Below are 12,365 nucleotides of genomic sequence, written 5' to 3'. Positions count from 1 at the left end.
CTCATACATGTCCAAAGTACATGAGATTAAGTGTCACCATCCTTAATTCTATGAACGATTCTGGCTGTAATTCTTCCAAGACAGATTTCTTTGTTCTGTTGGAAAACCATGATACTTTCAATATTCTTCACCAGTACCCTATTTCAAATGCATCATTTTTTCTTTGGTTTACCTTATTGAATGTCTGACTTTCACGTGCATATGAGGTAGTTGAAAATACTATGGCTTCGGTCAGGTGTATCTTAGTCCTCAGAGTAACATCCATACTTTTCAACATTTAAAGAGATATTATGCAGCAGAGTTACTAAATGCAGTGTGTCCTTTGATCTTTTGACTGCTGCTTCAATGAGCATTGATTATGGGTCCAAGCAAGTGTAATCCTAGACAACCTCTATCTTTTCTCTGTCCATCATGATGTGACCAGTTGTAAGGATTTTCGTGTTCTTTATACTGAAGTGTAATCCATACTGAAGGCTGCCGTCCTTGATCTTCATCAACTAGTGCTTCAAGCCTTCCTCCCTTTCAGAAGCAAAATGGTGCTTTCTGTCTATCTATCCAAGGTTGTCCTGAGACTTCTTCCAATCCTGATGCCACGTTCATCTTCATTTATTCCAATTTTTCAGATTTTTTTCTCCACAGGGCGATTGAATAAGGATGCTGAGAGGAGACAACCCTGCAGCACGCTTTTCCTGATTTTAACCCATACAGCATTCCCTTGTTCTGTTTATGCAACTGCTTGTTGGTCCATGTACAACCGCTCTGAAATTCCCTTTCTTCTCAAGTCTACCCATGGTTTTTTATGGTCCACACAGTTGAATATCTTCACATAGTCAACAAGACACAAGAAAATAATTTTCTGATATTCTATGCTTTCACCCAAGCTCCATTTGGCACCAGTCATGCCATCCCTTGTCCACTTTCTCTTCTGAATCTCACCTGGATTTCTGGCAACTCCCTGCCAATGTACTGCTGCAACTGTTGTGGGATGATAATCAGCACACTTTCATTTGCTTGACATTAATGATATTGTTCTATCATTTGCACATTCTGTTCAGACACCTTGTTTTGCAATAGGGTCAAATATGGATCTCTCTAGTCGGTTAGCCAGTGGTTCCTCCCATACCACTTTGTATGTATGCCGGGTGTGATCATTCGTTGCTATGGTCAAACAGAACTCACAGACGGTCCTCGCAAGTTGCTTGGCATAGACAAGTGAGCTCTTCCCATACTTCGTCAGACGTAGATATGTACTGAGATATTCATTACTTGTGCTGAAAAGTCATTTGTTAACTTAATATGATTGAAAACAATGCCCTTACTATAATACAATTAAAAAAATAAAATGGCATGTTGGTATTATAAAATAATTGGGAAATAATTTTACCTACCTATTGTGATAACTATCTTGATTTGTTCTTTTCTCCTATTGGTGGAAAGATTTTAATCATTATGTTTGTTTCTCTCATGGTTTTTTTTTTTTAATAACATTTTATTAGGGGCTCATACAACTGTTATCCCAATCCATACACACATCCATTGTGTAAAGCGCATTTGTACATCGTTTCTCAAAACATTTTCTCTCCATTTAAACCCCCGACATTAGGTCCTCGTTTTCCCCCTCCCTCCCCGCTCCCCCCTCCCTCATGAGCCCTTGATAGTTTATAAATGGGTATTTTGACATATCTTGCCCTGTCCGACGTCTCCCTTCATCCACTTTTCGGTTGTCTGTCCCCCGAGGGAGGAGGTCAGACACAGTTCCATGTAATCGGTTCCCTCTTTCCTACCCATTCTCCCTTTACCCTCCCTGTTTTGCCACTCACACCACTGGTCCTATAGGGCTCATCCATCCTGGATTCCCTGTATTTTCAGTTCCTATCTGTACCAGTGTACCTCCTCTGGTCTAGCCAGACTTGCAAGATCGAATTCAAGTCATGGTAGTGGGAGTGGGGAGGAAACATTTAGGAACTAGAGGAAAGTTGTATTTCTCATCATTGTTACATTGCACCCTGACTGGCTCATCTCCTCCCCGAGACCCCTCTGCAAGGGGATCTCCAGTGGCCTACTAATGGGCTTTGGATTTCCACTCCGCACTCCCCCCATCATTCACTATGGTGAGATTTTTTGTTCTGATGATGCCTTACACCTGATCCCTTCGACACCTCGTGGTTGCATAGGCTGGTGTGCTTCTTCCATGTGGGCTTTGTTGCTTCTGAGCTTGATGGCCGCTTGGTTACCTTCTCTAATGGTTTTAGTAACACGTTTATATATTTTATTTTAGTTGTAATAGGTTTTAATTTGTTGCTTTATAAAAATTAAATTTATATTGTTAAATAATCTTTATGATTATCACCTTTAATGGCTGTGTGATCATATTTTAAGGTGGGAAGGATAGTTTATTTAGACATTACCTCATTATTGGCGATATAGATTGCTTTAATTTTTGCATATTATAGTAATATTCAAAATAAACAGATTAATATATTTGCATGACATTTTCTGTTTTATTAATATCAATTACCAATAATAAGATATTGGATTCTGAAACATAAGCTGCTTAAAGGGATGTGCAACCTACTATGTAAAGAATAATTTCTTCACTCTATAGTTTTAAGGAAGAAATAGTAAGCTTGGGAAGCAATGAAAGTGGGTTTTACTTGAATCTGATTCATTTGACCTGTCGATGGGAAATTCAAGTGAAACCATTCTGAAAATATTTAGGTATTAGAGAAGAACTGGAATTCAGACCTGTAATGGCATTGGTTGGCCAGTAGCAGATGAGAAAATTTTCAGAAAGAAAATTTAGAGGTAAATCTGAATATTTTATAGCAGTTAAAACAGTCTTATTGTAAGAAGCCTCACAATCATCTTTTCCTCTTCTTTCGTCCCCTCCATTCTCCCATCAAGGTTGACTCATTTATATGTTAAAATAAAAGCCATTCAACGAAATGAAACTAAACCATGCAAAGGATTAAATGAATAAAAACCTCGCCTCATTCATCTTCGTGTAAAAATGGTCACTTAAAGCAACATACAGGATATAAATCATACCTTGTATACTATATTCCTGTCGCTCTATTATAAAACATTTCTATTTAAAAGAAGGGTCCCTGGTAATGCAGAGGGCTATGCATTAGGCTGTTAACTGCAAGGTCAGCAGTTTGAACCCACCAGACAATCTGCAGATAAAGATTAGGCTTTCTGTTCCTATAAAAATTTAAACCCTCAGAAATCCCAGGAACGGTTTCCTCACGTCCTATACGGTTGATATGAGTGTCCATAGTAACAGAAGCAGATCAATCCCGTCTATTAGTGTTGCAAAAACGATGTTTGCATGTTCTTGTTGTCAGGTGGGGTTGTCTCAGTTCAGCCCACACTGACCCTGGGTACAACAGAAGGAAACATTTGCCTGGCCCAACACTATCCTCCGTTGTTCCCATGTTTGAGCCCATTGCTGCAGCCACTGTCTCAATCGATCTTTGTGAAGGCCTTCCTCTTTCTGGCTGCCTCTCTACACTACCAAGTACGATGTCCTCCTCCGTGGACTGGTCTCTCCGGGCAACATGTACCAAGTATGTGAGAAAAAGTCTCACCATGCTCTTGATGCTAAGAAGCATTCTGGCTGTACTTCTTCCAAAACGAATATGTTTGTCCTTTTGGCAGTCTGTCAATATTCGTCACCAGTACTATAATTCAAATGCATTGATTCTTCTTCCGTTTTCCTTATTCAATGTCCAGCTTTTACATACATATGAGATGACTGAAATCATGTGGTGGGCATTACAGAGACGGGTGGAAAAAGCATATGAAATAATTTCACTACCCCACAAAAAGCAAGGGAGGAGAGACTTTGTCTCACATAATTTGGACAAGTTATCAAGAAGACCAATTCCTGAATAAGGACCCCCATGCTTGGTAAAGTAGGTCAATATACAAAAAGGACAATATTCAAGGTGATGGGTAGGCACAGTGGCCACCACCACGAGAACAAAGATGACAACTGTGCGAATGACCCGGGCCCAGAAAGTGCTTGCTTCTGAAGCACCGGCACCTAACCGCAGTCAAAAGGATGAGTGTATATCTAATTTTCAAATGAGAAGGTTTTCAAAGGTTTATAGAAAATGTAATCAATAGATAATGAGCTTTTTCCACAAGCATGTGGAAGCCCCTTCATAAGCATGGTTCCATGACGGAGAGTTCCTGTAAGCGAACTGAACTGGAAGGCTATCACAGAGGACATTGTATTTGAACATCCGAGAGGAATATAAAATCATAGAGGTCGATCACTGTAAGAGAAGGACAATTCCTTTCAAATAATATTTCTCTGAAGGGAAAAAAGATATGGCCAGTTCACGTATCACCTGTGGTGAAGAAGCAAACAGACAATGGGGGAAGCCCGTGATTTCATGGGGGACATGGAAGTGAGTTCTTGTGCTAGACTTTTACTTTCTTCGTGATATGGAAAGTCAGATAACCAGCTAAGTGTGAGGAGGTACTGGAGTTTTGAGGAAATTAAAGGAAATATGAAGTCTTCATTTTTGAAAGCTGATGAAATGGTCTACTGAGGAATGTAGGAGAATTAGTTGAAAATATTGAGAGCCAGTTTTTGGATTTCTGGTCACAATATCAGTAAGGAATTGAATTGTCCCCTGGATGGCCACTCCACTGTACCTTAAATACTCACAGACTGAGACTCACCTGATGTAAATGTTTTAGCATTCAGAAATGATTTAGATTCAACTGCAATCTGTCATTCACGAGAGAAGAGTCAGACATTTAATAGATTGGCAACATACAGAAGCAATACTACTTAACCACTGACAATTCTTGATACATGTTGCTTTCCCCCCCCTTATTTGATGTTAAGCTTCAACAATAGTGCTGCCACCCTCTCGGAGCAGAATATCATATATTGGAACTGGTATTATCATAGGCTGGTAAAGCTGGGAGATTATAGGGAAATTATGATTACCAGAATAATTTACAGAACTTACTTGATTATCAGAATAAGCCAGGGGAATTTAAAAACAAACATCCACTTCTAAGTCCATGGCAGATACATAAGAACATATAACCAGTGGTGAATTCATGCTTTGGGATTCTGAACTAGACAGTATTCTTCATGTTGCCAGGATAAATCTCTTATTAAGCAGTGAAGAAATATGTATGTCTTAATTTCTTCTTCATCATAAACTCACTGCCATCAAGTTGACACATAGCCAAAGCCATACTATAATTCTAGAAGAAACTGATTAGAAATACCATTGTCATAATGGTTATGGAATTGTCTCACTTAGGATAGTTGAGAGGTTAATTGATTAGGAAATATGTGATTAAGAGCCCAATTCATCCTCTTGCTACTTTAAGCTATATGTCTTACATTCTTACGTTTCTGGATGTGGAAATTGTTTTCGTTCTTGTGTGGCTGACAGCTGAACACCAAGGTGTTTCTGATTGCTTCCCAATTCTTAATGAAACACATGTGATCCTTTTCAGTATACGTCTGCTTTGACCTATGATGCAGTGCAAGTCATGACTGAAGCTTTCCGAAATCTTCGGAAACAGAGGATTGAAATCTCCCGAAGGGGGAATGCTGGCGACTGTCTGGCAAACCCAGCCGTGCCCTGGGGACAAGGTGTAGAGATAGAAAGGGCTCTGAAGCAGGTAAGTCACTCACGATGACTGTTCACGCGATTTTAGCATGGCCACACTTCGTTGTTGCTGTTGAACTATTTATCTTTCTTTTAATGCATAAGCTTGATATACACAGAATATTAGTCCCTCCCTACAAAAAGGTAAGTTGCAGAAAGGAAAGAACGCTTCCAGTCCAGTTTTCTTCAACTGAACACAGGGAGGCATAGTCTGTAAAGTTTGCACCTGTAGTTGAAGCACATCCACAACTGTGCCTCTTTCCCATTTCCTCTTTAGGTTCAAGTTGAAGGACTCTCCGGAAATATAAAGTTTGACCAGAACGGAAAACGAATAAACTATACAATTAACATCATGGAGTTGAAAACGAATGGGCCCCGGAAGGTAATCCTTTACAATTTTGAGACGTTCTTTCTGTAACGTGGTGAGTTTGCTAAATGGTCATCTCCCTTGCCCAAGTACCCATGGATGTTTGCAGTCACATACAATTCAGCGCCTACCAACACAGACATAAATATTTTTAAGCTTTTCTAAATATATTCAATTCTGGCAAGTTCTCCAGAAGTAGAATTTACATTAAAAGTATAATGATTATTATTTTTTAACACCTGGAATATGAAAGCATGAGTTATTGCTGAAAGTTTTAAACAGCTAAAAATAACGTGGTGAAAAAGTGCTTGCAACTTCAAGGTTAGCAACTTTCTCTTCAATGTGACAGCAGGTGTTTTTAATTTACTAATATTTCTCAATGATCGGTCACACACAAATGAAACGCAGAGCTTACAAAAAGTGAACACGAAGAGAGAAGCTATCTCTAAAAAAACCTTTTTGTTTGTATAGTTCCTTTCTAGTCTCAATAAATCTCCATACACAAAAGACACATCTCTGCTAAGATGGAAGCCAGCCTAATTTGGGGGTAATTTGGAATTCCGACATCCAGTAAAAGTCGTGGAATGCGTTGCTAAAAGACGGATCGTTTATCTTTGTGTCTACCTGCCCCGACCTTTTTCAGATTGGATACTGGAGTGAAGTTGACAAAATGGTTGTTACCCTCACGGAACTCCCTTCTGGAAACGACACGTCCGGGCTTGAGAATAAGACAGTTGTTGTCACGACAATTTTGGTAAGTAGTTATATATGCTTGTTTTTCCTCATAAAAAATTCTGTAAGAAACGTTGCTGTTTATATTTTAAGACTCCCCACAGTGTTGCTTTTGTAATGTTTTGTTAAAATTATTGCATAATTACTCTGATAAAAGGACTTAAAAAAAAAAAACCTGGTTGAAATGTTTAAAAGTTCCGTCACCTCTGCAGACGACACTGTAGGGTAGCTTGATAACAGTTTGTAACCTCGGTGCGTACAAACAGAAGCATTTGGGGAAAATCGTCAAAGAATGTTCCTTGCCATTCACAAGAGTGCTGCCTCTCTATTCTCAAACCAATCTGGGTAAACCTTTATCTTTACATCCGTAACACAGTTTAATAATGTTGTCTATTCCTCTTTCTTCACACTAAAAAGTGAACTTCTCAAAAACAGGTTGAACAAAATGCCTGACGAATAACTAGCTTAAAATACATAAATGTTTAATAAATGAGGCAAAACTGAACTGGTTCTTGTATATCTAAACTTTAGATAAGTGGAAGAGAAGTATCTATCATCATAACAAGCTTTGGGGGAAAATTTAAGGGGAAAATATTAGACTAATAGAATACAATTTTATGTCCTTTTTAAAAAACAAAAACAACATTGGAGAGTCCTAAACAAACTACCATTGTGTGAATGCTGACTCCTAGTGACCCTTTAGGGCAAGATAAAACTGTTCCTGTAGGTTTCCAGTCTGTAATTCTTTATGGAAGTAGAAAACCTTGTCTTTCTCCCAAGGAGTGGCTGATGGTTTGAGACTGTTGACCTTGCCAAGTGCATACTCCAAGTGCATAAGCCAAGTGCATAAACACTATGCAACTAGGGCTGCTGGAGAGTGCTATCAGTGAGCATGTATGTGGGAGTAAAACTGGGTTGATGTCTAGCCATGGGTTCTCTCTCTTACATCGACAGCTAAAGCTATTATGCAGCTATCCTTGTGGCATCATTCTTGGAGCCTAGGTATAAGATAGAATCAGCACACCTTCCTGACAAGGATGCTTTCAGCCTGGTTGTAATTGGGCATGAACCTGATTTGTACATAAGCTTTATCCCTTAAGTCAGCAATGACAGAGTTTGGAGTGAATGCTGGTTCTTGGATTTTTGTTTCCATCTAAAATAAGAAGTAGAGGACCAAGAATGTGATCACATATATTGTGGGGCATTCGTCTTTTCTAAATGCTAGGAATTATAGACATGAAAAGTGAGCATACCAGTATGTTGTGCTTTGAATACCTTGGTCACCCTGGTGCAGCCAATTCCAGCCATTTTAATGACAAGTGTTTTTTAATTAGACAATTGAAGATTTTATTCAGAAGCCTAATGATTAAACTCTCAATGTTTTCTATCATTTGTAATCTATAATGTTTCTGGCTGATGGGAAATTATTGACTCAGAATGTTAGAGTCAGTGAGGTAACTACGAGTGTTAGAGACAGTGAGCTCGCTAAAACACTGTCTCTCCACACAGGAATCCCCATACGTTATGATGAAGAAAAATCATGAAATGCTTGAAGGCAACGAGCGCTATGAGGGCTACTGTGTTGACTTGGCCGCAGAAATCGCCAAACATTGTGGGTTCAAGTACAAGTTGACAATTGTTGGGGATGGCAAGTATGGGGCCAGGGACGCAGACACAAAAATTTGGAATGGGATGGTTGGAGAACTAGTCTATGGGGTAAGTATAGCTCTTTTCCTAAATAAAGCCATTACACTTGAACCACTGTTGACAGATTGTCTCCTACCATGCAGTGTCAGTGCCTAATGTTCTTGGTTTCCTACAATACTCTAGGAATACGATCTTATACCTTTGTGAGTATTTGAAGGATTACAGGCTAAAGCCAGAAGTAAACATGCAGTTTGGATCAGATAGGAGATTCCACCTTTCATCTACCTGAAAAACTATGTGTCACTTCTATTATTCAAAGGAAGGAAAAGTCATATATACAGTCATATTTATCATGTTATAGTCAAACTAGATGGTAACTGTGTTCTTACAGAAAAGAGGGATGCTTGGTGACTTCTGATTTTAGTCATTTTTTTTAACCTGACTCTGGATTTTATTGGTAATTCTAAGACTAACCCTTGCTATAGTTTACTCCATAAGATCAACTTTATCAGCTTTGATATTGCTTAAAAGATGACTGGAAATATCAGCTTGTTAAGCTAGTTTTTTTTTTAGCCTGCTTTGATTTCTTTTCTTTTAAAAAAATCATTTTACTAGAACCCTACAATAATAATAATTTCTGTTTCCATGATTACCCTTCCTTCTGTTTTCAGCCAATGACGTGATCAAAATTGTTTCTGATATTGACTCCAGGTACTCTTACCTTTCTTTTTTCCCTTGCAGAAAGCTGATATAGCAATTGCACCATTAACGATTACCCTTGTGAGAGAAGAGGTGATCGACTTCTCAAAGCCCTTTATGAGCCTCGGGATATCTATCATGATCAAGAAGCCTCAGAAGTCCAAACCAGGAGTGTTTTCCTTTCTTGATCCTTTAGCCTATGAGATCTGGATGTGCATTGTTTTTGCCTACATTGGGGTCAGTGTAGTTTTATTCCTGGTGAGCAGATTTAGCCCCTACGAGTGGCACACTGAGGAGTTTGAAGATGGACGAGAAACACAAAGTAGTGAATCAACTAATGAATTTGGGATTTTTAATAGTCTCTGGTTTTCCTTGGGTGCCTTTATGCAGCAAGGATGCGATATTTCGCCAAGGTTGGTTACTCACCTGTTTCAACTTTGTGCATTTTAGGTCTCAAGTGGAGATTCATGGTGTTTATAAATTCACTCAACAAAGTAATCAGCTGTCAACTTCCTGTCCAAGCAGTCCAAGACTCCTTCAAGGACATACTCTTAATGTTGGTGTAAGCCTGTGAAATATTTGAACAATGCTCTCTGAATATTGATCACATATTTCCTGGGTGATATTATACACACCATGGAGAGGCTATAAAATGCATAAGGCTCCAATTATTTCATGCCTTCTTGGAGGGTTACCGTGTTTTTGCTGCATATTCTCATTTTACAGACATCTGTGAGTTAAGTCACAGACCTGTATATGGGAAAATGGGCAGTTTGATTTATTAGCTACAGAAACACCCACTTGTTGGACAAAACTTCATTGAAAACATCTCATCTACTTTACTTTTTTCATCATTAGCTCATGAGAATAGTATGGGAGAAAAACATGAAATTTAACTTGTTTAAGGTCAGTTTGCTAGATGAAAAGGAATGTATGCCTTTGCATCACAAAGATGAATGATAGCCACGAATGTGTGTTTCCTTCTCAGGAATAAATTATGTTTTTTCTAACATGATTTCTTAAACATTTGAAACCTAAAATGTTATCCGTTTACAAGCACTTTTAAATTTAGGCCCCATTGATCTATATCAATATTATGATGCGTTTCAGTTACTAGTGAAAGAGTGGTCAGGTTCTAATATCATTTTATTACACTTCAGTTTCTAAGTACTTTTTGGGATAGCATGCAATTCATTTCCAAAAATTACATGAGACAGTCATCTATCTGGGTATCTTTGCTGTCTTCTCAATATGTTCTACCTACTAAGATAATGTAAATATATCCTATAAGCAAAGATTATCAATGACTTACTTCTTTGATGGTATGGAAATTTAAAAATAATTGGCTATATGGATCTAAAAGGGCCTTAATCCCAGCAGGTCACCTCTATTATCTTCCCTATGACAATGTATCAAATCAGAGCTATGCTAAGGTATTTGGGAAACATTTTCTCTCATCTCATTATAATGATCTTCAAGAAAATATAAGATTTATAGTTCCATTTGTATATTGAATTAATCTGATTCAAGACAGAGCTTTTTTAATGCTGAAGAGAGAGAGAGAGAGAGAATACTAACCCACACTAGATCTCAGGGAATATTTTTGGTCTCTAATACATTAACAAAATAGCTCAATTGTCGCAAGAAGTTTATTGGCCTATAATGGTAGCCTAGTTCTGAGATGCATGGAAATTATCTTGGAGTACTTATACACTTTAGTTTGAGTAAGTAGAGGAAAGTGTTTAGGTTCATCAGAAAATAAGCTACAGTGACCTGGGTTCCCATACATATGTCCTCAGTACTGCTTCCTCTGCTATCTATGCAGCAGTACACTGCAGGTAGTTGTTTGGTATCCATTGCTTGACAAAGCATGGGAAACAGGAGTGTATATAGGTACATTTAGCAATATAAGTATATTTTATGTGTGATAATATAAAAATGTCCACTATGACATACAGATAGTTAATTGTTAACACGCCTGCTACCTAAAATTGGACCATTTTGTCTTTGTTTTTATTTCATTCTAAGTTAAAAGCACTATAATTTTACATGAAGCAACTTTTATTTTCTGATTAGAAAATAGCTTTTTAGGCAAAATGATTTGTTGTTTTTATCATCAATTGATTTTTTTCTTTTTCTGAATATATATGGACAATACTCACCACATTAAAAAAATTAAGGGTTACATATCATTATATCTTTAAATTTATGTTGTATGTGTATTTAATAATGAAAGATAATACATAGTACTGAACAAATATTGCTATTTTTAAGGAACCAAACCTTCACTTTTAGAATGTAGTGATGGTTACTTTCTCCAGTTTAGAAATGAATAGTGTAGTAGTTTGCCATTTAAAACAAGCATGGAATACATAGATACCATGAGATAAACTGTTTTTAAAATATTTTGAAATATTTGTCATGATGTCTAAGAAAATAAAATGTGGAATGAGATTAAAAGTACTAACAGAACACATTTTGAAATATTATCATGATTATTATGCTTTGTTAATACTGTTAAAATCAATGTATTAAAATATTTATTCACATTCCTTAATCTGAATACCCCCCAATATTTTTAAAGGAATTGAATAACTATAAGAGCATATGTAAATCTTAAGATAATCATTTGAGAGGAATTAAAAAGATATGATAGTATATTTACATTTATATGCCTTTTTAAATACAGAGGCTGCTAGTAAAAATTGTATTCTTTTATTTAAAATACTTTTTGTCTACCTTCAAAATGTTAAATTGAATTTTCTGTTTTGTGCAAAGTCTCAGGAGCTCTTTCAGGGACATTAGTATGTGCTCTAGAAAATTAGCAAATAAATAAGAATTTAACTGACTCATTGCTGAACAAAGTTATCAGTCCAATACATTTCTCTTGAGATACTTTGTAAAATTTCAATCAATCGACATATTAATTTCATTAAATTTTATCTTCATTGAATTTGACTTAAGTTCTGGAATAGAAGACATTATGTTTTTATTGGGAAGCTAAACGGAAGTGCTTACAAACATAATTGCCAAATGTAGTCTTTATTAACAAACTGATTAAAGAGTCAAAAGCAATTATCATATATTTTCTTTGAAGGGATTTAATTACTCAAGTACTCAACTTGCCCGCTTACAGAGTGCACGTATTATACCTCCCATTGTTATGGAATAAATAGTGAACATTTTAAGAATCCTATTTGCTGTCATGGAGTGGATTCTGATTCACAGCGACCCTTTACGGTTTCCAAGACTGTAATTGATTACAGGAGCAG

At 37.1% G+C, this 12,365-nt stretch overlaps 1 protein-coding gene across 8 annotated transcripts in view; it reads left to right on the top strand.

Moving 5' to 3' along the window:
• The window catches only part of GRIA2 (glutamate ionotropic receptor AMPA type subunit 2), a 164,821-nt gene that overhangs the window by 111,663 nt on the left and 40,793 nt on the right, over positions 1 to 12,365 (top strand). For all 8 annotated transcript variants that reach the window (XM_045295740.1, XM_045295741.1, XM_045295742.1 and 5 more), the window contains exons 7-11: positions 5,494 to 5,661; positions 5,926 to 6,030; positions 6,659 to 6,769; positions 8,257 to 8,463; positions 9,136 to 9,506. In XM_045295740.1, the coding sequence (XP_045151675.1) occupies positions 5,494 to 5,661; positions 5,926 to 6,030; positions 6,659 to 6,769; positions 8,257 to 8,463; positions 9,136 to 9,506 (962 nt within the window). The remainder of the gene's footprint in view (positions 1 to 5,493; positions 5,662 to 5,925; positions 6,031 to 6,658; positions 6,770 to 8,256; positions 8,464 to 9,135; positions 9,507 to 12,365) is intronic.

This window comes from Echinops telfairi, unplaced genomic scaffold (assembly GCF_000313985.2).
Source record: "Echinops telfairi isolate 266 unplaced genomic scaffold, ASM31398v2 ScPeMD7_5868;HRSCAF=6743_0, whole genome shotgun sequence".
NCBI lineage: Eukaryota > Metazoa > Chordata > Mammalia > Afrosoricida > Tenrecidae > Echinops > Echinops telfairi.
Note: the sequence above shows the minus strand (reverse complement) of the source record. Positions and strands in the feature narration are given on the sequence as shown.